General features: G+C 43.7%; 1 protein-coding gene across 11 annotated transcripts in view; it reads left to right on the top strand.

Moving 5' to 3' along the window:
* Positions 1-22,513, top strand: part of ZFHX3 (zinc finger homeobox 3) — a 288,226-nt gene that overhangs the window by 224,288 nt on the left and 41,425 nt on the right. For 10 of the 11 annotated variants that reach the window (XR_002787467.2, XM_064273831.1, XM_023556627.2 and 7 more), the window contains one exon: positions 8,562-8,669. Coding sequence is in view for 10 of the 11 variants with exons in the window: in XM_064273831.1 (XP_064129901.1) it covers positions 8,562-8,669 (108 nt within the window). In the remaining variant the exon portion in view is untranslated. The remainder of the gene's footprint in view (positions 1-8,561; positions 8,670-22,513) is intronic. The other variant, XM_064273833.1, reaches the window with a different exon arrangement.

Raw genomic sequence — 22,513 nt, 5'->3', positions numbered from 1 at the left:
CATAAATGGTCTCTATTCTCCAATTAGTCATTTTTAATAATACTCACAGTTGCCTTCAGAGTTTTGATTCTTAGCCTGATGCCAAAAGGCAGAGTTGGGTGGAAGGCAGGAAAGGAGGCCAGTGTAGGGGGGCAGCGAGGACGTGGATTCCTTTGGTGTCCGTTTTCTGGCCAGCCTTTCCTGTGGCCCCTTCCCAGGCTGGCGGGCCGCCACTGCCTTTCACGCTCTGTCCACAAACTCCAGGCAGTGTGGCCCGAGGTGTATTTGGTAAATGAGTGCCTAGTGGTAAAGAGGATTCTTGTGGCAAAAGAAGCCATGTGAAAAAAAGGACTCAGCTTTGGAGGAAGGATCTGACGTTATCTTTTTCCACACCCCCAATTCCTTTCCTGCCCACTCTTTTTTTTTTTACTTACCTTTTTTTGAGGAGTGAAACTTGTTTTTATGAACTTCATCTTTGAGAAGGCAGTTTGGTTTAAAACAACTGGTTAGCAGTGTGGCCACTTTTTTTTTTTTTTTTTAAGCCACTGGGCTGGGAAATTACCTGCAGGAGCCCTTTGCTGGCTCCCTGACCGTTTACATCCTGGACTGGGATAGCTTGTCAAGGTGGTGTGACTTGGCAGGCAGCTTGGAGGAGTGAGAAAATAGAAAAGGCTGGAGACTGTGGTGTACCTGGAGGGTGAGGCCTACCTCTGCCTTTCCCGTGCACTATCCTGTAGATTCCTGCAAGGGGCCCTGGTGAGAACTGAGGAGGTGGGGTTTACAGAGGCCGGGGCAAGGATGGGGGGGGCGGGGGGGGGCGGCTCGCCTGTCAGCCACGTAAAGAATGCACTTTTCACTGAATGCCCTGGGCTCTATAAGCACACTGGAACTCTAATGTCCATTTGAAAAGAAATGACATCGAATCCTGAGAAGCTGGGAAAATATTACACTTGTGATGAATAAATGAATGCGCCAGCCGCAGAGCCATTTCCTGCCCCCGCCCCTCCCCATACACCCACACTCTCCTTCACCCCTTTAAGGATTTCTACCTGGACTGGGATAGCTTAATCTCAAGATGTTATAGTCATCTGTGTTGATTTAGGCCCCAGGCTCTTCCTCTTGTGATTTGGCATTTTCCTTGATTAATCTACACCCTATTAACTTTTTTTTTTTTTATTAACTGTGGAAAATGGAACAAAGTTTACCTGTGATTAAAAAAATATATATTCAGATGATTACACACAGAAGACTTCTGGGTAGATTTGTAAATTTCCTATTCCGTGTGTGTACGTGAGAGTATATAGCCACCTTTACCAAGCTGTTAAGTATAACGTATGCTAAGAGAACAATTTGCATTTGTGGTTAGAAAAGCCACTGTGATTTTCTGGAGTTGGGGTATTGTCACCCAGAAAACCTAACTGCTCTAAGCTACCTCTCAAGCAGCTTCCAGCCAGGTTGGCAGGACGAGAAAGACACCGTGGAAAAAACCATGGAGTAAACATTTGAGAAGATACGTTTGGGAATGTTGCCAAGTAGCTTATCGCACTCTGGATATGGGTGTCACTGTGCAGTTCGGCTGTGGCCCAGGGCATGTGAAGAGTCATTGCTGGTAGGACCTGTAATCACCATCCAGGGAGACCCCACTTGCCAAAATGTCACAGAGGTAGAATGACATAGTGGCCCATCCCTGTAAATACAACCATGTGTCACCATAGCTCACCTCTTCCTCACTGGCTTGGAGAGCAAAGAAGAGTCTATGAGCAAAGAGCTGGGAAAACAGTCATCTGTCCATCTGCATTGCAAATCACACCCTGTTAGGAGTTTCTGTTGTAGCAGAGTTTTAACACACTGAATTTTGTTTGAAAGAAGTGGTCAAGGCCTTTGCAATCATCTTTTATATTGTAGGACTTGACTTGTATTTGCAAAATGGGAACATTCATATTCTATAGAATGTTTACAGGTATTAAAGATTACTCAAAATGTCAAGAGCATTGGGCACATTAGAGTTTTCTGCCCCCATTTTCCAGCTGTGCCAACCAAGGCTTAAAAAGGACAATGGATTGGTCAAGCTGTCCAGTGAGTGTCTGTAGTTATCGTCTAGTAGGACCACAGAGTCCATTCCCTACACAACACTTAAAAGAATAAGAAAGCAAGACAAAATCCAGGCCCTCCTCCTACTGACCATAGAAAAAACCATAGAGGCACTGTCAAATGCCACTTGTGGACACCACCCTTGGTGTCACTCCCGCTGGCCAGTGTGTGCAGGCCTTTCCCTCCTACACTGGTGGTCGTCCTTGGTTAATGAAGTTGAAAATGGAAAAAGGAAAAGCTTTAACCCTATCTCAAAGTAAGCAGATTGGTTATTTTGTTTTTCAAAGAAAAGAGATCCTATATACAATTAAAACTTGTTTCTGGTAAACCTCATTCCAGGAAAGATGAGCTTTTAACAAAAGGCTTTTGACAGCTGCAGGCTATTTCATTTTTTTTAATGCCGAATGAAAAATCAATACATTTTTCTGGGTTATACATATTCAGAACAGGCCTGATATTTCCATTATAATGGAAAGTGGGTGTCTGTGCACATCTCGCCTGTCAGAGCTGCACCGCCGCATTTTCCAAGCCACTGCTAAATATTTCAAACCTGATTTGATTGTGGTTCATGACAGCTAATGTTTCTCAGCTCTTGAGCCTACCGACAGGCAAACGTACTTTATTGCACCCCCTCCTCAAACATTACCCCCCCCCCCGCAAAGAAAAAGAAAAGAACGATTTCATTCTTAGGGGATCACAGAGTGGTGTATTATTTAAGTAACATGATCACGTGAGAGCCCTAGGTACAGACACCCTGATTCTTAGGAGAATTTCCCAATTTCTATCACATTGAGGCACTATGGGGGCTTTGTCAGGTTTGGGGGAAGGTTTGAATTAATCTGCATTATCCTGTTAAGAGTTAGGAACAGAGGGAGTAGTCTCAGTCATTGATTGACTTCCCTCTCCTGCAAGCCTGTGATTTGTGGGATATACCCAATGGACACGTCTCTCGGCCCTGGTTATTTGGGGAACCGTACTGTGTGTCTTTGAAGAATAGGAGCTTTTTCTAGGGGAGCACACTCATGGAGTGTGTGTGGTGATGTGGCATGCTGACTTCATGATAATGGCACCTGCCTGGTGATCCACAATCCAATTTCCAGGCCGTTCATGAAATTGTTCCAAATCCCCACAAGGTGGCCACTTGGCACGAGTGTCTACTTTGGGAGCAGGTGTCACCACGGGTTGGGAAATCACGTAGTTAGTCACCTTTACCAAGATGCTAAATATGACATGCGCTGAGAGAACAATTTGCATTTGTGGTCAGCAAAACTAGCCCGATTGAAGGGAAAATTTCTGGGGCTGTGGTATTGTCACCTAGAAAACCTAAGCTGCCCTAGGAGCCTTTCCCTCTTAGAACGTTTGTCTGCTAAAATTCCTACACCTGAGGGCGCTGCCCTTAACCAGGGGAATGACGTGAGGAGGCTGGGTTTGGCTCAAGTTAGTAAGTGCTGTCTGGGAGAGGCAGTTGTACAAAGGAGGTGGTGATGGAAATGGATCTTTAAAAGGCCTTCAGCCACCCCTTTATGTGAACGTTGAAGGCCGAAAGGATACCAGGAAGACTGTGTATAGTTGTTGAAGATTTGCTTCTATTTCCCTCGCTTGGTTCTTGAATGCAAAAATATACCCAAATAGCAGGGGGTTCTGTAGTTTGAGAGCTACTATAGGGTATAACCACCAAAGTGGGTTTCTATGGGAGTTTTAGAAGCACCTTCTCTGGGATCTTTTTTTTTTTTTATGGTGGTAAAATCTATGTTGTTGTTAGGCGCTGTTGAGTTGGTTCCAACTCATAGTGACCCTATGCACACAGAACACTGCCCGGTCCTGTACCATCCTCACAATTGTTGCTACACCTGAACCCACTGTAGTAGCCACTGTTTTGTCGATTCATCTCATAGAGGGTCTTCCTCTTTTTCACTGACCCTCTGCTTTGCCAAGTATGATGTTCCTCTCCAGGGACTGGTCCCTCCTGACAACATGTCCAAAGTATGTGAGACGTAGTCTCACCATCCTTGCTTCTAAGGAGCATTCTGGTTGTACTTCTTCCAAGACAGGTAAAATCTATAGAACATAAAATTTGTCGTTTTAACCATTTTTTAAGTGTACAATTCAGTGGCATTAATTACATTCACAATGTTGTATACCTTTAACCACTATTTCCAAAACTTTTTCATCATCTGGGATCTTTTTAAAAGCAGATCTTCTGTCTAGCATGTGCTAGGCCTGCTAGCTCTTGCCAGGAACCATGGTGGGCAGGGCTAGAGGAGATGGCATTTGTACCCAGGTCCTGGCCTCGTACTGGAGAAAGCATTGCTGGTGTGGGTTCTGAAATATTATTAAATTCTTTGGGGGAGGAATTAGTTTTGATTTGTCTCTTTCAGCCTTGAAAAGGGCATGTTGGCTGTTGCGTGTCTTGGTGAGGGAAAGCCTTGTCTGAGTGAAAAAATTTTCTAGATAAAACTGGATCTTTGGTCAATTGAGTCTCTACCTGCTCCTTTTTACCATCTGCTGGTAGCTGATATTATACGAAAAAAATCTGCGGCTTCTGTAATGACCTCGGCCAGTTCCCAGTGACTTCACAGGGGAAAATGCAATCCATGATCTGTGGAAAAACTCCCCTCTGCCCTGTGCCCATCAGCATGTAGGTATCAAATATACATTCCTCAAGGGACAATGGCTAGAGAGCCGCCCCAGTAGCTGTGTGTGGACTCGCAGTCTTCTTTCAGAACTAGATGCCATCACACCCCTTCAGTCCTGTTCCCACGTGTTTCCAGTGGAGGGAGACCGGGCCCTTCCTGTGGATGCCACCGTGAGGCCTGGGTGTTGGTGAGGTGGCTTGCTTTATGCTTTTGGAACCAATAAAACACACCCTTCCTGCAAAGCTTCATGGGCCTGAGCTGCCCAGACGAATTTGCAGTTTGTATCCCTGTTTTTTAATCATTTCTCTACCTTTATTGGTATTCAGAGCTCATAGTTTTCCGGTTACTGTCAGCCTTGGCTTTCATCCATTTTAAAGAGTTGTTTTTCCTCTTGTTGTTGATGATGATGGTATAAAGACAGATGGTGTAACTGCTTATGAATGTCCTATTTTATTTCCCCAGAACCAGACAGTTCACTTAAGACGTATATTATTTCCACATGCTCAGGTTAGGCGGCCCAGACGTGTCTGCCTCCTGCAGCTAGCTGCCCTTCCTGGGCCTTGCCATGCGGAGGGCGACACCTGTAGGACACAGGTGGAACTGCAGTGAAGCTCCTGCTCAGCCGAATGGCACCTGGTTTTTATCTGGGGTTGAGGACATGATTCTGCATATAAAGGAAGTTGGCGTGTCCAAGAGTTTCATCATTTCTTCTTCCACCAGGCATATTACAGCCATTTGGTGAATGGGTCACAAATGATAATAGTAAACCTAAGAATTCAAAAAGAGAAGGACTTAAGTTGTAAAGTCTTAAAAAAAAAAAAAAAAAACAAGAAAAGGGGCTGGGGAAGAGAAGAACAACAATAACTTCTTGTGAGAACTTCTTTCATCTGTCTTCTCAGCTACCTTCACTTTTCTGCTTGTTGTCATAGGGCAGGGAGGGAAGAAAGCAAAGGCCTGAGCGGATTCACTGAATGAGGACTCCAGTAATATTCACACAGCACAGTGTGGTTTCCATGTGTGTTGCATCATTGATGTGCTTATTCTTTACATCATTTCTCTTCTGTGTAAATTTGCTTGGAAAAACTTGAAGAACTGGGGTCTGTGCCAGAGTGAGCATGAATTTTTAACTCTGCTCAGATGGCTGCGGACCACGTGATGAGCATGACGGGGTTGCTGGCTTTGGCGATGGCCTCCCAGTGGGTAAATTCCTTCCCTCCTCTGTAGAGTGGTGTGTTCAGGCGCTGTTCATCACCACGTCAGGGTGCTCTCTATTTTGTAGGTGTCAGACTGTCTTCATCTAAGGTGATAATGTGTGTATGTGCTAGGTAGGAAGGGTCATGGAGCAGTCTTTTTGCATAATCAAGTTTGATTAATGTATCAATGCTACAGGTATTTTGTACACAGCATGAATTGGAACAAATGAGTATATTTTTAGAGACCTAGTTCTGGGCTAGCTAACTTGGATAGGCCCAATTTAATAATAATGATTGAATGAATCTTGGTATTTCCATTGAGAGATGGAATTTTATCATTACAATGTTGAACAATTTCATCAAAAGCCTAAATATGTGCATTGAACATCCTCCGGTAACCCAAAAAACCAGTGCCGTCGAGTCGATTCCAACTCATAGCAACCCTACAGGACAGAGTAGAACTGCCCCATAGAGTTTCCAAGGAGCAGCTGGTGGATTTGAACTGCCAACCCTTTGGTTAGCAGCCATAGCACTTAACCACTATGCCACCAGGGTTTCCTTGAACATCATACCCGAACATAATTAAGATGGTACATATATCATATGTTTAACGGGTACTGTTACTCTATTAACACTCTATATGTGTGTGTATATATACATATGTATGTATTTTCTACTCACTCTGTTAATTATGGGGCTGTATAATTGATTGGGAAACCCTTGTGGCGTAGTGGTTAAGTACTACGGCTGCTAACCAAAAGGTTGGCAGTTCAGATACACCAGGCGCTCCTTCGAAACTCTATGAGGCAGTTCTACTCTGCCCTATAGGGTCACTATGAGTTGATATCAACTCGATGACAATGGGTTCAATGCGTTTATACTTGACTCCAAATCATGGTTGCCCGATTTTTCTTTGAACTGAGGGCAGGGGTGGAGAGACTTGATGTTAACTTTACTATGCAATGGGACAAAAAAATGAGACACAGAAATTGTATGTGGAGTCCTCTTAGTTGAAGATGAAGGTAAGCAGCAGCTTATTTTATTCATCTGCCCCATGACTGTCTCATAAACTCCTTATTGCTGGTAATGAAGAGAGAATGTTTCTTGAACCCTAGCTCAGCTTTCTAGTCCTTTCTTTTCAAGGAGAGTTAGGAAAACCTGATTCTGTATAGCTACTTTCTTCCGAGGGTATTTTATAAATTCTCTCATGATAGGTCATTTTACTTTGCTTTCCTTTTATTTCCTTTATGAGATGAAATTTAGAGACTATTTCTGGAAGGTTGGAAGGCATAACGCCTTAAAGTAGTTAAAAAGTGCAGTTGGAGGGACCTGTGGTGGCATTGGACAGAGCCCCAACTCCACGGTCTAGAAAATCAAGCCAAACTTGTTGCCATCGAGTGAATTCCGACTCATAGTGTCCCTGTAGGACAGAGTAGAACTGCCTTATAGGGTTTCCAAGGAGCGCCTGGTGGATTTGAACTGCCGACCTCTTGATTAGCAGCCGAGTTTTAATCACAGCACCACCAGGGCTCCCCAGGGTCTAGATTGGGCCCAAATTCCTGCTGCAAACATGGTCCTTGCCAGGTTGGGCTTCGGGGTTTAATGCTGGCCTCAGGTGTTGGATACGAGCATCCTGGCTCTCATGCCTCTGTACTTTGAAAGGTGTGTGCTTTTCAAAATCTCCTAATAATTTCATTGTTAATCCACCTGGCTTTGCCAGCCTTTTTCATTCATTCAGTCTCCTCTTACTGAATACATGCTTTGAATAATGACCTAAAGGGCCAGGAGAGCCAGAGAGACATGCCTTACTCCCTTTTCCTGAACATGTAAAATACCCTGTGCCCCTTCGCCACTTAGGCAAGGAGCATTTCATGATTAACCTAGTGTTGAAAATGGTCAGTCTTCTGCCTTCACCATAGCACTGTGTGCTGAGCTGGAGAGATGCTTCTTGTTTAGTTTTAAACCAGTGGTGGGTAAAGAATGGAAGGATTTCAAAAAGAAAGTGTACAATTCTGTTAAAATTTTTTATCCCTTTCTCTACAAATCTAGCTTTATACCCCTGACTTCTGGCACACCCACAAGAGACTGCTTAGTTTCAAGAATTTTTTGTATTGATGAGATCCTATCTACTACTGATACCCTGTGACTTCAGAATGTGAATGACTGTAAAATACTCCTGCCGTGGTCTGGCGTGTGCACAGGCCGTGACAGGCCTATAAGGGTCAACAATTGGGTCTGGTCTGCTTCGATGCCAGGACACTCTGGGGTTGGACCTGGGCAAGAAGCAAGTGTGTAGCTACTCTTCCTCATTTTCAAGCTTAAAGGACTTTCAACTTCAGGAGTTCAGATGGAGTTACTGGTTCAACAGGATTGGTTTTTCATTTGGAAGAGCTCAAGCGAGGCATTCAGAATCCATCCTGAAGTACTAATGGGCACAAGTCTAGAGGAAATCACAGTCTTATCTTGCTAGTGGGGAGAAAAAGTCCTCATGGCTTACCCAGACCTTGGTGCATCCTTAGTGCAGTCAGCCTTTCAAGGGTCACTGGATAGAGAAGAGGGATGGAGTCCCTGCGTCTGAGTTTCGTGGTCTCTGGAGTAGGAGCCAAGAGTCTTCCGTCTTCTAATTTTAATCTTTGACATTTTTCCTTTTCTTCCATTTCAGAAGAAGCCATTGAAGATGTTGAAGGACCCAGTGAAACAGCTGCAGATCCAGAGGAGCTTGCTAAAGACCAAGAGAGTGGAGGCGAGAAAGACCAGAGCAAGTGGACAGGTAGTATGTAGTGGCTGCCCTCAAGCCCCCCAGTGTTTCTCCCTGGTGGGGTGAGGCTGACAAGTCAGGGAGATGGAGCCTTAGTCTGCCCAGAGAAACTGTGTAGGCACTGTGTGGGTGGGAGAGGTGTTTTGTGTGTGTGTGTGTGTTTGAGTGATCACCTTTATTTTTCTTCTATTACGTTATACTAAAGAATTTTTTTTTAAGTTTATTGAATGGCCAAAAGCCAGCTTGTTTATTGAGCAGCCAGGTGTCAGACTCTGAGCTAAGAGTATATGTGCTTTGGCTGTCACATTTCTTCAGCAGCTCCTTTTGTCTTTTATGTTATTCTTCCCCTGTTGAACGTTTGATCCTGTATCCCACCTGCTGCCAAACCCAGCAGTGGGGTTTGGCATGTGAATCTTGGTCAGGACCACCCCTGCTTCTCAGCCTCAGGATTTCGCTAAGGGAGTCAGCAATGAAGGATTGTCTTTGTCCTGAATATTGGGGCCTGGACAGGGTCCTGCACTGGTACCCCTAGTTCTACAGACCTCCCATACCCTGCCTCTCCCCTGGGGCGAGCACTCACCCATTGAAATCCACTCAGAGGGGAGGTAAGCAGTGCATCCAGGCCAAGGAATTCTTACAGAAAGCAGAAGAAATTGAAAAAGCCAAGAAAGGAAGTGCTATTTCTAGAAAACTAGTGTTGAGAGAAGGAGAGCGGCCATCTCTCAACATGATAGGATTTCTGTATAGAGGGAAGGACAAGCTGAGAGCAAGAAGAAAAGCTTAGGCTTTTTTTTTTTGTTTTTGAGGAGGAACAAAGTAGTTTCTAAGAAGACTTATTGGTACAGAGACATCTCCCAGAAACCACCACAGTAATAAGAGGAAATGATATGTCAAGTGATGAAAATGATTTTATTTAATCAGCCTAATTTTTACTACCTTCCATTATTAATATTGTAATACTTGGATTTTTAAAAAAAAAATATTCACCTTCTGGAGTCTGTATTGGTCGGATCTTTGTTACATTTCCAGTCACGACTGTTCTTAAATCACGTCCAGTGTTGGCCTTCACTATTTAAACAAGATACAGAATCTTGGAGAGAGGCCAGAGGAGAGCAATGAAAATGACTGAAGGCTGAGAAATGTTGCCTCAGAGAAGAGGCTGAAAAAACTAGGGCTGTTACGCCTAGGAAGGAGAAATTCAGGAGGCAGTGTAACAGCTTCCAAATATCAAAAAGGATCTAGCTTAGAAGGTGATGTGCTGCTCTCCAGTGTTTCTTGGGAGAAAGAGACAAGGCGCTGCTGCTGCTGAATCAATGGGCAGGCACGCTAGGCAGATTTTCTCATCCGTACTGCTTTTGTCCCCTTTCAGACTGGGCTGTGTGGTGTCCAGAGGCCAGTTCTCAAAATAACACTGAGGAATAGTGTAGAGCACCCTAGGAGAATTTTTAAGATTGGATTGGGGAGTCCAGGATGGACATCTGTGCTTCAAGTCCCTGAATGTGTGTATGGGGAGCAAAGGATGACTACTATGTCACTTTGCATGGACCAGGGTCCCGGTTTTGCTGTAATAGTAAGGTGAGAGCTAAACAAAAGGAACTGATGGCAATTAAACATGTCTGCCCAGAGAAGGCAAGCTGGGGGAGAGGACTTCACAAACATAGCTTGAAGACTAGGTAACCTTTTGTGGTTTCAAATCCTGGCCCTGCCATTTAGTAGCTAAGTGACCTTGCTCAAGTTACTTTAATCTTCCTGCGCCTTGTGTGAAATGGGGATTCAATACAGTGCTTACTTCCATAGGACTTTTGGGAGACTTGTTTCTATAAGGGACACTTAGAACAGTGCTTGTCTGTAGTAAGCTTTACATAAGGAGCCTGCCCCATATCGCCCAATAACTTAGTTCAATAAAATGACGAAAACGACTAGTAGTTTCTTTTTGGGTCCTCCCACTTGAATGCAAAACTGTCACCAGGCAGCACATGGCTTCTGGAAATACTGAGATGATGAGGGGGAACAACATAAAAGGATTTAGTGGACAAAAAAAAACCAAACCCGTTGCTGTCAAGTCAGTTTCGACTCATAGTGACTGTACAGGGTGGAGCAGAACTGCCCCATAGGGTTCCCAAGGAGCAGCTGGTGAATTCGAACTGCTGACCTTTTGGTTCGCAGCCAAACACTTAGCCACTGCCCCACCACGGCCCCTTAGTGGGACCAGGTGGATGGAATTTGGATACATGTTTCCTGCATTCTGTGTGCCAAGGGCACTATGAAAAAAGTCAGTTAAAAGTAGCCACTATTTACAGTGCTCCCACTGTGTGCCAGGCCCTGTACCATGTACTTTGTATGTACTCTTCTAGTCCTTACAACTGGCCTAGTCCAGGCTTTGTTGAGGGCAGTTCAGTTAAATCCCATTCAATGTGTTCATAGTGCTAGATGGACACATTAGGCAGTCAGGAAATGTAAGCTAAGGGATTAAAAGGAGCACCATATAAATGAATGTCCTTAAAATGCTCCACTTTCTCGTTCATTCATTCATTCAAGCTACAGACCACACTGAATCTTTACCTCCAAAAGATGAAGGGAGAGAATGAGAATATGAGTAACTCGGGTGCATCTTGCCAGTTGAACGGTGGTAAAGAGAGAAGGGAAAATTTTTTCCTGACTGAAAATGATCCTCTTTTGACCCAAAGCATAATTTGGTCTGGAGTGTCTGAGTGTGTAATGACAGGCTTTATTAAGGTGCTTGGGCTGATTCGATCTTAGAATCGATAGAGGTGCCAGCATCCTTTTCTGAGGTTTCTTTTGGACCCTTAGTATTATATAGAAATATCTGCATTTTTTCCATTTGTTCACTGAATTGAGCTGTTCCTATCTGATTAAATGTGATGGGCGGGGGGGGGGGCGGGGATATCCCTCCTCCCCGCAAATAAATATAGTGATTTCACAATTTGCAATGTTGATTAGTGGCTGCTCATGATGCAGGTTGATATTTCAAATAGGCCTGGATAATTGGCATTTTTTCAGATATTGATTATGTAGTTTTGGGGGTGGGCAGGAATGGATAATCTTGACTAAAATTTTTTTTACTTATTTTTACATAGAAATGGGACCCTGATTTCCTTTTTGATGTCACCTGGTAATCCTCTTTGGTCTTCTTTTATTTAGATTTAACATCTTTTACCTTGGGTGGCAGCAAGACAGGCAAGAAAGTGATCTGAATCAATTCCACAGTCACTGGCCGAGTCCCTACCACGTGCAGGGCAATGGGCAGACTTCACCAATCACAAGTTCGATGAGACTGTAGGCCTTATCTTTTAGGAACGTAACATTCTACTGGGGATCTCAGAAACGGCCGTAGTCCTAAGTACAATATTAATATAGGTCAGTGGAACCTTTTGTATTAAGAGAAATGTTCTGCATCTGTCCTGTCCCTTACAGTAGCCACTAACCACATATGGCTGTTAAGCACTTGAAATGTGACTGATACTACTGAGGAACTGAATTTTTAATTGTATTTAATTTTAACAAATTTAAATAGCTATATGTGGCTCGGGGCTACCATGCTGGATATGGCAGCTATAGTTACTCAAAAGGAACAAGAAACGAATACTGAAAGAATAGCCCAGGTATAATAACTCTCCTGTTATTATAAAGGCTACAGTAGGCTCGAGCCATGCCCTGGACACTGTTTTCAGTGCTTCACACCTGTCTTTCCCAGCAGGTGTGTACAGGTTTGAGTAGGCCAGGTGAGGCTGCGAGCAGCCGAAGCCAGGATAGGTCACAGCTTCATCTATTTACCCCAATTTGCCACCATTTTTTGTATGTGCCCTGATTGGAAAAAAGTTGGGAAGCACTGCTTGGTACACATTATATCATTTGATTCTGTCTCCCACTCTGTGATATAGGTACTGTAAGGACCCACTCCCTCCATTTTGCAGGTGAGGCAGTTGGGTCCTGAAGAGCTCAGGCAACTTGCTGAACAGCGTATACAGATAGGTTTTGATTTGCATACTGACTCTGCCACTTTTACTTATAGCAGAGCCCAAGCTCTTACATGGAAATTTCCAGCCTAACCATTTGCCCTACATTTCATCTGTTTTAAGTATGAGTAGTAGCACTCTCCCAAAGTTGTGCAGTGATAACGCAATGCGCCAACCATCTCTGTGTTCAGAATGAGTGGGATTGTCAGCCATGATTATGCCTTTTAATAAGACAGCCTCGTGCTCAGTCCGAAGGCAGTGTGGCGAAGTGGAGAGAATGCTCTAGATTTGGAGTGAGGAAAACCACCAGCTTGCAAGCGACTTTGGTTGAGGACTTGGCCACTTGGAACCTCAGGTGTACAACGTGGATGAGTGACATGTTTCCACAGTGGCAAGTGATGGCACATATGCAAGCTCTGGATAAACACTGAGGGGTCACATCTACTCAAGGCAAGTATGAAACACTGTTGTGGGCCAACAGAGGGTCCAGAAATGTTCTTTGAGGCAAAGCCTCTTCCCTAACGCACAGCCATTTCCACCATCCGACTTTGTGATTTTCTCTTTTGAAACATGGAAATTAGTCTTATTCTCTTTCAGCAGACAATATCTGAATATGTGTATCCTAGACTGAAGATCCCCCCAATGCCAGCAACTGAACAGTGATTGATGCAGTAATTATCCAATCAATCATTAATTGCTATAAATTGAGTGATATACAATTTATGTGATTCTTTATCACCAATAATTAGTGTGAAAATGAGCTCCTGGAAAAGAATCATAGCAAGGTGGTTACTTAAATCCTGTAGCCACCACAGTTTCCAGCCACAGAACACTAAGCTGGGCCAAGTTAAGCTAATTCGAGACGATAACCAGGGGGTATTGGTGCTTTAAAAACAAATACCAAAAAACAAACAACAAAAACAAACCAAAGATGGGGAGGTAGCTCAACTTAAAGTCACACTGTGATAATGCTTCCAGAATCCCTAGCAGATGCTCATGTTTGTATTTTTGTAAAATTTTGAGTTAGAATTGTAGTTTGAGTGCTTTTTCTGGATGAATGGCCTGAAGGGATTGTATTTTATTAATTTTTTTTTTTTAATCCATGATGCTCACCTAACACAGAGCAATTAGTGCAGTGGAGCATCCCTGATTTGAATCTATGGGAGACTGCTATTAAAGGAGGTATTAATGGGCTGGCAAGGTATGGGCGACTGTGAGGGAGAAGTGTGTTTACGGACTGTGGTGCTGGCAGGCATGATTTCAATCGGATTTGACATGTTTAACATAAATGTATAGTGCACGGCTCTTGCTGCATATGAATAATTCCTACAGACCCACTGCCTTTCTAATTACTGAGGTTGAAAAAAAGCAGGTCAGGCACATCCTGGTGGAAATCTATTACTAGCCCTCCCCCATCTCTCTGTTGTTTTACAGCTTTGTATAAATACGTGTGCCACTGTATGAGAAACTCGATGCTCGAAACGTAGATCATGGCAGAGAATGGAAAGGGGCTGAAAAAAATACTTTTTTGTTAATTGAGTCCATAAAGACAAAAGAAGATATATGCTGAGAGGAAGCAGTAAGTGTTAGAAAAAGCACTGGGCTACTAGAAGTCAGAAGCTCTAGGCTCAAGGTCTGGTTCTGCCACTAAGATTAGATGTATAACCTTAGATCTCTGGACTGCAGTTTATAAATCTTAAAATGGCAGGTTGGACTGAATGGGTTCTTGTAGTTTTGGAACACCGTGAAGATATAATTGGAGGAAGGGAGGTTGTAGAGGAGTGTCGAATCTTGGAGAACATTAATTACTAAACTAAGAAGTTTGGTAACTGTCAAAGCGGTCTGTGGCTAATACAGACAGCATGGGTCAGAAGCCTAGATAAAGAGTTCTACATTTTTGCCTATGCCCAGCATAAACCCTTCGGGCTTTCTCCATGGAGTTGGGGCAGCCTTTCTTGGTGGCACATCAGAGCACCTCCTGCTCTCACCTAGTCCTGTGCTATTGGGACTGATGGCACGGTGTTGTCAGAGCTCAGTGTGATGAGGTCATTAATGGAAAAGTCCTTAGAGACTCATTTGGGGCGGGGGGGTGGGGAGTCTTTGAGAGGTATCATACTGTTAGCTGGAAACCAGACCATTAACCACCACCATCATGCCCCCACTAAAGTCATAATGTCCTGCTATCACTTAGTTCCATTTCTCCACCTCACCCAAATGTAAGTTTGTCTCTGCAGTAAGGTGCATGTGAGAGAATGCTGGGACTCTCCTGGCTTGCATAGCCTCTTTGTGGTTCACATTCCTATCAAAGAAAACCATTTTTGGGTTTACATTTTCACACACAGATGGGAACTGTGCCTCTATGTCAGCTTTTCCAGAGTCCGCTCATTCTCTTCCCACCCCACCCCCACCCCCTTTTTTTTCCCAGGCCACTTTCAGTGTAACTTGGCTGCCTAAAATCTCTGCAGGCAGAATTCTCTCTCACAATTGAAAACAAACCATTTTAACTATTTTTATGTTGGGAAGCAAAAATAGATACAGGGTGTGGTAGATTATCTGGACTCGCCTGAATTCCAGTAATTCAAAGGTCTTGGCTTTGAGAATTTATATTGTAAGCCACAAGAGATATAGGGACCACATCAATTGAGCAAATATTTTTTGTGCAGATATTTAAGGCAGATACAGGATATGAGAAAAGGAACTCACTTTCTAGAAGCAAAGTCATATGTAAGCACATAACTATGGTACAGTGTGATGAGAATTACCATCAAGGTAGAGATAAAGGGCAGTGAAAATGCAGATTTAGGAACAAATGGTTTTTCAGCACCCTAGAAAATTCTTTATAGATTTGCATATCATTCTAGCAAAGGGATCATGTTAATATTCCCTACTGTGTTGTTTAAACAACAATAATAAAAACAAACCATGGTGCCTTCCTCACAGAGAGGTCTGAGCACTTTCTTAGGCTCTCACATTCTTCTTGGATCCAGTATTTATTTTACAGGCAAGAGAAGTGAGAGCCGTAGTTTGCAAACTTCTGGGTGTCAGACTTGTGACCAGATCCCTCAGAGCCGTGACGAAACCCTGATTTGTCTTCTAGGTCAAGGATATTCCCCAGATTATAAAGCTAAAGAACACCAAACATAGTAGCTTTCTCTCCTTATGTGAAGATTTAAAGGCAAGGACTTGAAAATCCCATGTTTCTGTAGTTAAACAGAATCATCAGCAACCATGCTCAGAGGCCATGTGTTGTTTATTCCATTTGTAAATTCCCATCACCTAGCGTGTACTCAATACATATGTGAATGTGTCATTAACACTCACTTGATAAAATAGCATGACCATAAGTACTTTACATCCAAGCTATTCTACTTTCACCTTTGCAAACATCAAATCCATGTTATTACATAGAAAAAGCAAATTTAGGGTGTCTCTGCTTGTCCTAAAAACCAGGCCTTTCTCCTCAGTGTTTTTACCATATAATGCCACATGGACCATGATATTTCTTAGTGATACCCTTAAAAATGAAACCATAACAACAAATGTTTGAACTCTGACCATGTGCTAGACTGTGATGAGGCCTCATATGCTTGATCTCTCTCTAGCCTTCCAGGAACCCTGAGAGTAGAGACTGCTACCTCATTAACAGATGAGGAAACTGAAAGCACACTGTAGTCAGGTAAAGTGCTTGAAGTCACACTGCCAAGATCTGTGGCCAGCACTACACACCACTGTGCTTTATTACTTAGCAAAGGGGACAGGAGCCTTTCGGTAAAGGGAGTGTGACCATAGGAAAACAACATGTGACATCAATTCCTGAGGGGTCCTGAAAGACACCTCTGAGCCACCTTCCTACCCCTTCACACAGATCACTTATCTCAAGCCTTGGAGAGTTGAGCATAGGGACTCAATGGAAACTGGGAGAAGCACTGGTGTAAATACTACTTGGTGTGGGGATTCCCTCAGTCTCAGGTATCACATTCTGCACTGTACACAATACCAAGAGGAGATACTTCCTGTCTTCTCAGTGCTTTAAACCTACAGGGGAAAGTGGAGAATCATTGTTGTTTTCCAGCTTAGCTGAGGCCTCAGTGATGTCTTTCTCCCCTACACACAAATTCTTACACTCTCCTGTGAAACTTGAACTAGCAGAAAGAAACCCCTAGTGGGTTACGGGAAAAGCTGATTTGCAAGGTTGCTGAGAAGTTATGTGCCTTTTACCATGCTATACCAGTTTTGTGTGTTTATTTTCATAAGTTCAAACTGACTCCTAAATTTTAGTACAAGTTTTAGAGGCTGTGCCATGGGAAAGCAGAGGCCCACAGTATGGTGCCTGATCCCACCCCAGATTGCTGACACTTAGGGCGGCATGGATCTGTGCATCCCTCCCAGACTAAAGGACGGGGGAACTGTGCTGGATTGTTGTTGTTAGGTGCCGTTGAGTCGGTTCTGACTCATAGCGACCCTATGTATAACAGAATGAAACACTGTCGGTCCTGCATCATCCTCACAATCGTTGCCATGCTTGACCCCATTGTTGCAGCCACTGTGTCAGTCCATCTCATTGAAGGTTTTCATCTTATTCGCTGACCCTGTACTTTACCAAGCATGATATCCTTCTCCAGGGACTGATCCCTCCTGACAACATGTCTAAAGTATGTGAGATGAAGTCCTTCCATCCTTAAGAAGATAGGTTTAGAATGGAGAAAAAACTGGAAGAATATTATTATATTCTAATCTCTAGGGATCTGTGCCGTATTGGGGCTCAGAGACCCTAACTAGCCTATTTAATGTTTAATTTGATGAGCTTCTGTTAATTAACTTTGGCTTGGTCCCAGAATGACCCTTACCCCTTGGTCTGACCTATGTCTTGCACCTCTGGTCTTGCTTCCTCTCTTAGTTCAAGGATCTCTCAGGCTCCTTCCCACTGTGGTTTTTACCAAGTCTGAGTCCATCACAGTCCTGTAATAAAGCCAGAGGGAAGCGTGATGAGTGCCGACCCTGGTGTACCCCTGACTGTGGCCACCCAGACTATGGCCAAAGCACTAGATGGTACCTGTGCACAGCTTGGGGGGCTGTGCCACAGGAATCAGAATACTTTAAAGGCAGGTAGGCTGACTCGAATCCTTAAAGTCAGGGACCAGGTCTTGGTATGAGCTGGGCTTGTGGTGGCAGCCCATTGTCTACAAGTTATTAACTAGAGCTGCAGCTGATGATGGTCTAAATGAGGTAGTGGCTGGTGACTGTTTTGACTGGTGGCTCACCCACAAACCTGACACAGTGAGCAAAGTATCATGGAACTGAATTGTGGGATGGCCTTTTGGGAGCTCAAACTGGATGTAGTTAAGCAGACTTATACATATTTCAACAAGAAATTAGTGCAACAGATTGATGCCTCTGATGTAGGGCTTAGCACTATTTTCTCGCCTAAGATACAGAGCAAGCAGCAGCATCCATGTGGTCAGCATAGGCCTGCACCATTCCCCCTTGAAGCTGCCAGAGCCTGTCAGAGAGGCTGTGTCATATGAAAGCAGAGGCCCACAGTGTGATGCCTGACCCCACCCCAGATTGCTGACTTACACACACATAGGGCTGATATGGATCTGTATAGCGCTCCCAGACTGAAGCAAGGGGGTGCCGTACTGGGTTGAATTGTTGTTGTTGTTAGGTGCCGTCAAGTTGGTTCCGACTCACAGCAACTCTGTGTACAACAGAGCAAAACATTGCCCAGTCCTGCACCATCCTCACAATCGTTGCCATGCTTGAGCCTATTGTTGCAGGCAATATGTCAATCCATCTCATTGAGGGTCTTCATCTTTTTCACTGACCCTCTACCTTACCAAGCATGATGTCCTTCTCCAGGAACTGATCCCTCCTGATAACATGTCCAAAGTAGGTGAGATAAAGTCTTGCCATCCTTGCTTCTAAGGAGCATTCTGGCTGTACTTCTTGCAAGACAGATTTGTTCATTCTTTTGACAGTCCCTGGTATATTCAGTATTGTTGACCAACACCATAATTCAAGGGCATCAATTCTTCGGTCTTCCTTATTCATTGTCTAGCTTTTGCATGCATATGAGGTGATTGAAAACACCATAGCTTGGGTCAGGTCCACCTTAGTCTTCAAGGTGACATCTTTGCTTTTTAACACTTTAGAGGTCTTTTGCAGCAGATTTGCCCAATGCAATGCATCTTGATGCCTTGACTGCTGCTTCCGTGGCTGTTGATCGTGGATCCAAGTAAAGTGAAATCCCTGACAACTTCAGTCTTTTCTTTGTTTATCATGATGTTGCTTATTGGTCCAGTTGTGAGGATTTTTATTTTATGTTGAGGTGTAATTTATACCAAATTTGATTTTCATCAGTAACTGCTTCAAGTCCTTCCCACTTTCACAGCAAGCAAGGTTGTATCATCTGCATAATGCAGGTTGTGAATGAGTCTTCCTCCGATACTGAAGCCCCTTTCTTCATATAGTCCACCTTCTTAGATTATTTGCTCAGCATACAGATTGGGTAAGTATGGTGAAAGTATACAATCCTGTGCACATCTTTCCTGACTTCAAACCATCCAGTATCCCTTGTTCTGTTTAAACGACTGCCTCTTCATTTATGTACAGGTTCCTCATGAGCACAATTGAGTGTTCTGGAATTCCCGTTCTCAGCAATGTTAACCATAATTTGTTACACTCCACACTGTCAAATGCCTTTGCCTAGTCAATAAAACATGGGTAAACATCTTTCTGATATTCTCTTTCAGCCAGGATCCATCTGACCTGGTGTCCCCCAAAATCCATGTGTAGCTGGAACCTGTGACTGTGACCTTATTTGGAAATACAGTCTTTGCAGATGTAATCAAGTTAAGATGAGGCCATATTGGATTAAGGTGGGCTCTAAATGAAATATGGTTGATGTCCTTATAAAAAAACAAACGGTTGCTGTCATTTCCAAGTCTTTAGCAATCCTACGTGTGTCTGTGCTACATAGGGTTTTCAATGACTGATAACACTTTTTGGAAGTAGATTACACCAGCCACCTCTGGGTGGACTCAAACCTCCAACCCAGGGACTCTGATGTCCTTATAATTTGGACACAGAGACACAGACACACAGGAGAATGCCATGTGATGACAGAGGAAGAGATTGGAGTGGTGTGTCTACAAGTCAAAGAACGTCAAAGATGCCTGGCAACCACTAGAAGAGGCAAGGAAGGATTCTTCTGTAGAGCCTTCACAGGAAGTCTGGCCCTGCCAACACCTTCATTTTAGACTTCTAGCCTCCAGAGATGTGAGAGAATAAATTTCTGCTGTTTTAAGCCACTTAAAAAAAAAGCCAAACCCGTTGCCGTCGAGTCGGTTCTGACTCATAGCGACCCTATAGGACAGAGTAGAACTGCCCCATAGAGTTTCCAAGGAGCGCCTGGCGGATTTGAACTGCTGACCTTTGGGTGAGCAGTCATAGCACTTAACTACTAGGCCACCAGGGTTTCCTTAAGCCACTTTAAAAAAAAAAAAAAAAGCCACTTAGTTTATGACAATTTATTATGGCAGCCATAGGAAACCAACCCAGGGGCCTTGGGCTGGTGTGGCCTGCAGGTTCCAAGACCAGGGAAGTCAGCAGTAAAAAGATGCTACCTCCTTCTGCAAGGTGGAAGGAACCCACAGGCCTTTGCCTCTTCTCACAAAGGTTCTCCATGACATATGTTAAGGATGAGAGTCCATAAAGAAGGCAGTCTGTTATCATTCAGGATTACGATGGTAACAGAATACATGGAGGTTGTTCCTTTTGAAGCTTTGAAAAAGTGTCTAAATTTGTTTCAGAGTAGGTAGGCTCCCTGAGGGACCAAAAAAACCAAACCCGTTGCCATTGAGTCGATTCCAACTCACAGCGACCCTGTAGGACAGAGTAGAAATGCCCCATAGGGGTTCTAAGGCTGTAATCTTTACAGAAGTAGACTGCTACATCTTTTCTCTGGCAAAACGGCTGGTGGGTTTGAACTGCCAACCTTTTGGTTAGCAGCCGAGCACTAAACCATTGAGCCACTCGGACTCCCAGTGGACAGCCATATTTAATGTTTCACCTTTGGCTCAAGTAGGGAAAAAAATCTAGCTTTGAGACCAGGCTGGGCTTTTAGAACCTGAGTTGAGATGATGAAAGTGTCATGTTAGCAGAGTCAGTTGAAAGTAGACAGGCAGATAATGGCCACACTGGCCAGGGCCTCTTACATAATTCCTGCCAGACCACCGAACTGTGTGGGTCCTACCAGTTACTGAAAGTTTTGGCTCTGACAATGGTTTTTGAAGTGTGGTCTCCAGACTAGCAGCATCAGCGTCACCTAGGAACTTAATGGAAGTGCATATTCTCTGAATCAGGCCTACTAAATCCAAAACTCTGGGAGGTAAGGCCTGCAATCTGAGTTTTCACAAAGTCTCTAGGGGATTCTGGTGCGCACTTACGTTTGAGAAACCTCTGGGCTGTTATTTTGGTGGCACACGTGAGGTTTTGAGACCCGGCTTTTCTTTTAACCAGATAGCAAGTCTTGAGAACCTACTGGGTGATAGAAGTACTGAGCTTTCCTAAAAGGCAGATGACATTCTTACAGAAGCCTGAAAGAGGCTCTGAGTCTTGGCAGATGTGATCCTGGATACTGAGATTGGGCAGCGTGGTGGTCAGACACAGGTCACAATGAAGAATAACTGAAGACCTGGAAATCTTTATCTAAACTTGGGTTAAAAAATAACCCCTGGATGAAGGGTACAGGAGCCTCTCTGTACTATTCTTGCAACTTCTTGTGGATCTATAATTGTTTCTAAATAAAAAGTAAAAAAAAAAAACGATACCCAAGAGCTTCTGGATTTTCAAAGTTCACATTTGAGTTGAAGGAGAAAAATAATTAGCCTCTTAGTTATCTAGTGCTATTGTAGGAGAAATACCACAAGTGGATGGCTTTAACAAACAGAAATTTATTCTAAGTTTGGGAGACTAGAAGTCTGAATTCAGGCTGCTGGCTCTAAGGGAAGGTTTTCTTTCTCTGTCAGCTCTTGAGGAAGGTCCTTGTCTCTTCTGAGCTTCTGCTCCTGAACAGTCTTCATGTGGCTTGGCATCTCCCTTCCCCCATGTCTGCTTCTCTTGCTTGCTGCTTTAGTCTCTTTTATATCTCAAAAGAGATTGACTCAAGGTACACCCTACACTAATCCTGTCCCATTAACATAAAAAGACTACCCATTGCCAAATGGAATTATGACCACAGGCATAGAGGCTAAGATTTACGACACATATTTTTTGGGGACACAATTCAAACCATAACAGCCTCTTCCTGAGTACCAGTTATACCCATCTGTAGTATAACTCAAACTTTCTTTGAAATCCTTTTTAGAAACAAGAAGACATGTTTGTTAAGAGGGTTGCTACAAGTTGGAATCGACTCGACAGCAGTGGGGTTTTTTTTGTTTATCTAGGAGTATTCTGCTTTTTGAGTAGCTGTTTTTTTTTTTTTTCTCTAAAATGCTTTCTTGAGAGATGCAGGAACAACACAGCCTGCAGTTACTGCAAATGGGACTGTATTTTGGATAGAAGGCTGGACTTTGAGGCAGATTCTGTACCTTTTAGCAGGGAAAGGGGAAGCGCTAACTTTTTACTCATGGTATGAAAGCCGCCCCTCACAGGGTGTCCACATGCATGCCTCTGCTTCACACCAATCCCTCGATTCCTCTCTAAACAATCCTGTAAATGCTTGGGTGGAAGGCAGAATGAGACCATGCATGTTTAAAGACCCAAGTTGGCAGCAAAGTGGACTCTCTAAAGGAACTGTTACTCTCTGTATTAGAAGAGAAAGAAAATTTAGAATTAGATCTCTGTCTAAACGTGAGTAAGAAAGTCCAGCGTAGT

The sequence above is a fragment of the Loxodonta africana genome, chromosome 21, assembly GCF_030014295.1.
Source record: "Loxodonta africana isolate mLoxAfr1 chromosome 21, mLoxAfr1.hap2, whole genome shotgun sequence".
NCBI lineage: Eukaryota > Metazoa > Chordata > Mammalia > Proboscidea > Elephantidae > Loxodonta > Loxodonta africana.
Note: the sequence above shows the minus strand (reverse complement) of the source record. Positions and strands in the feature narration are given on the sequence as shown.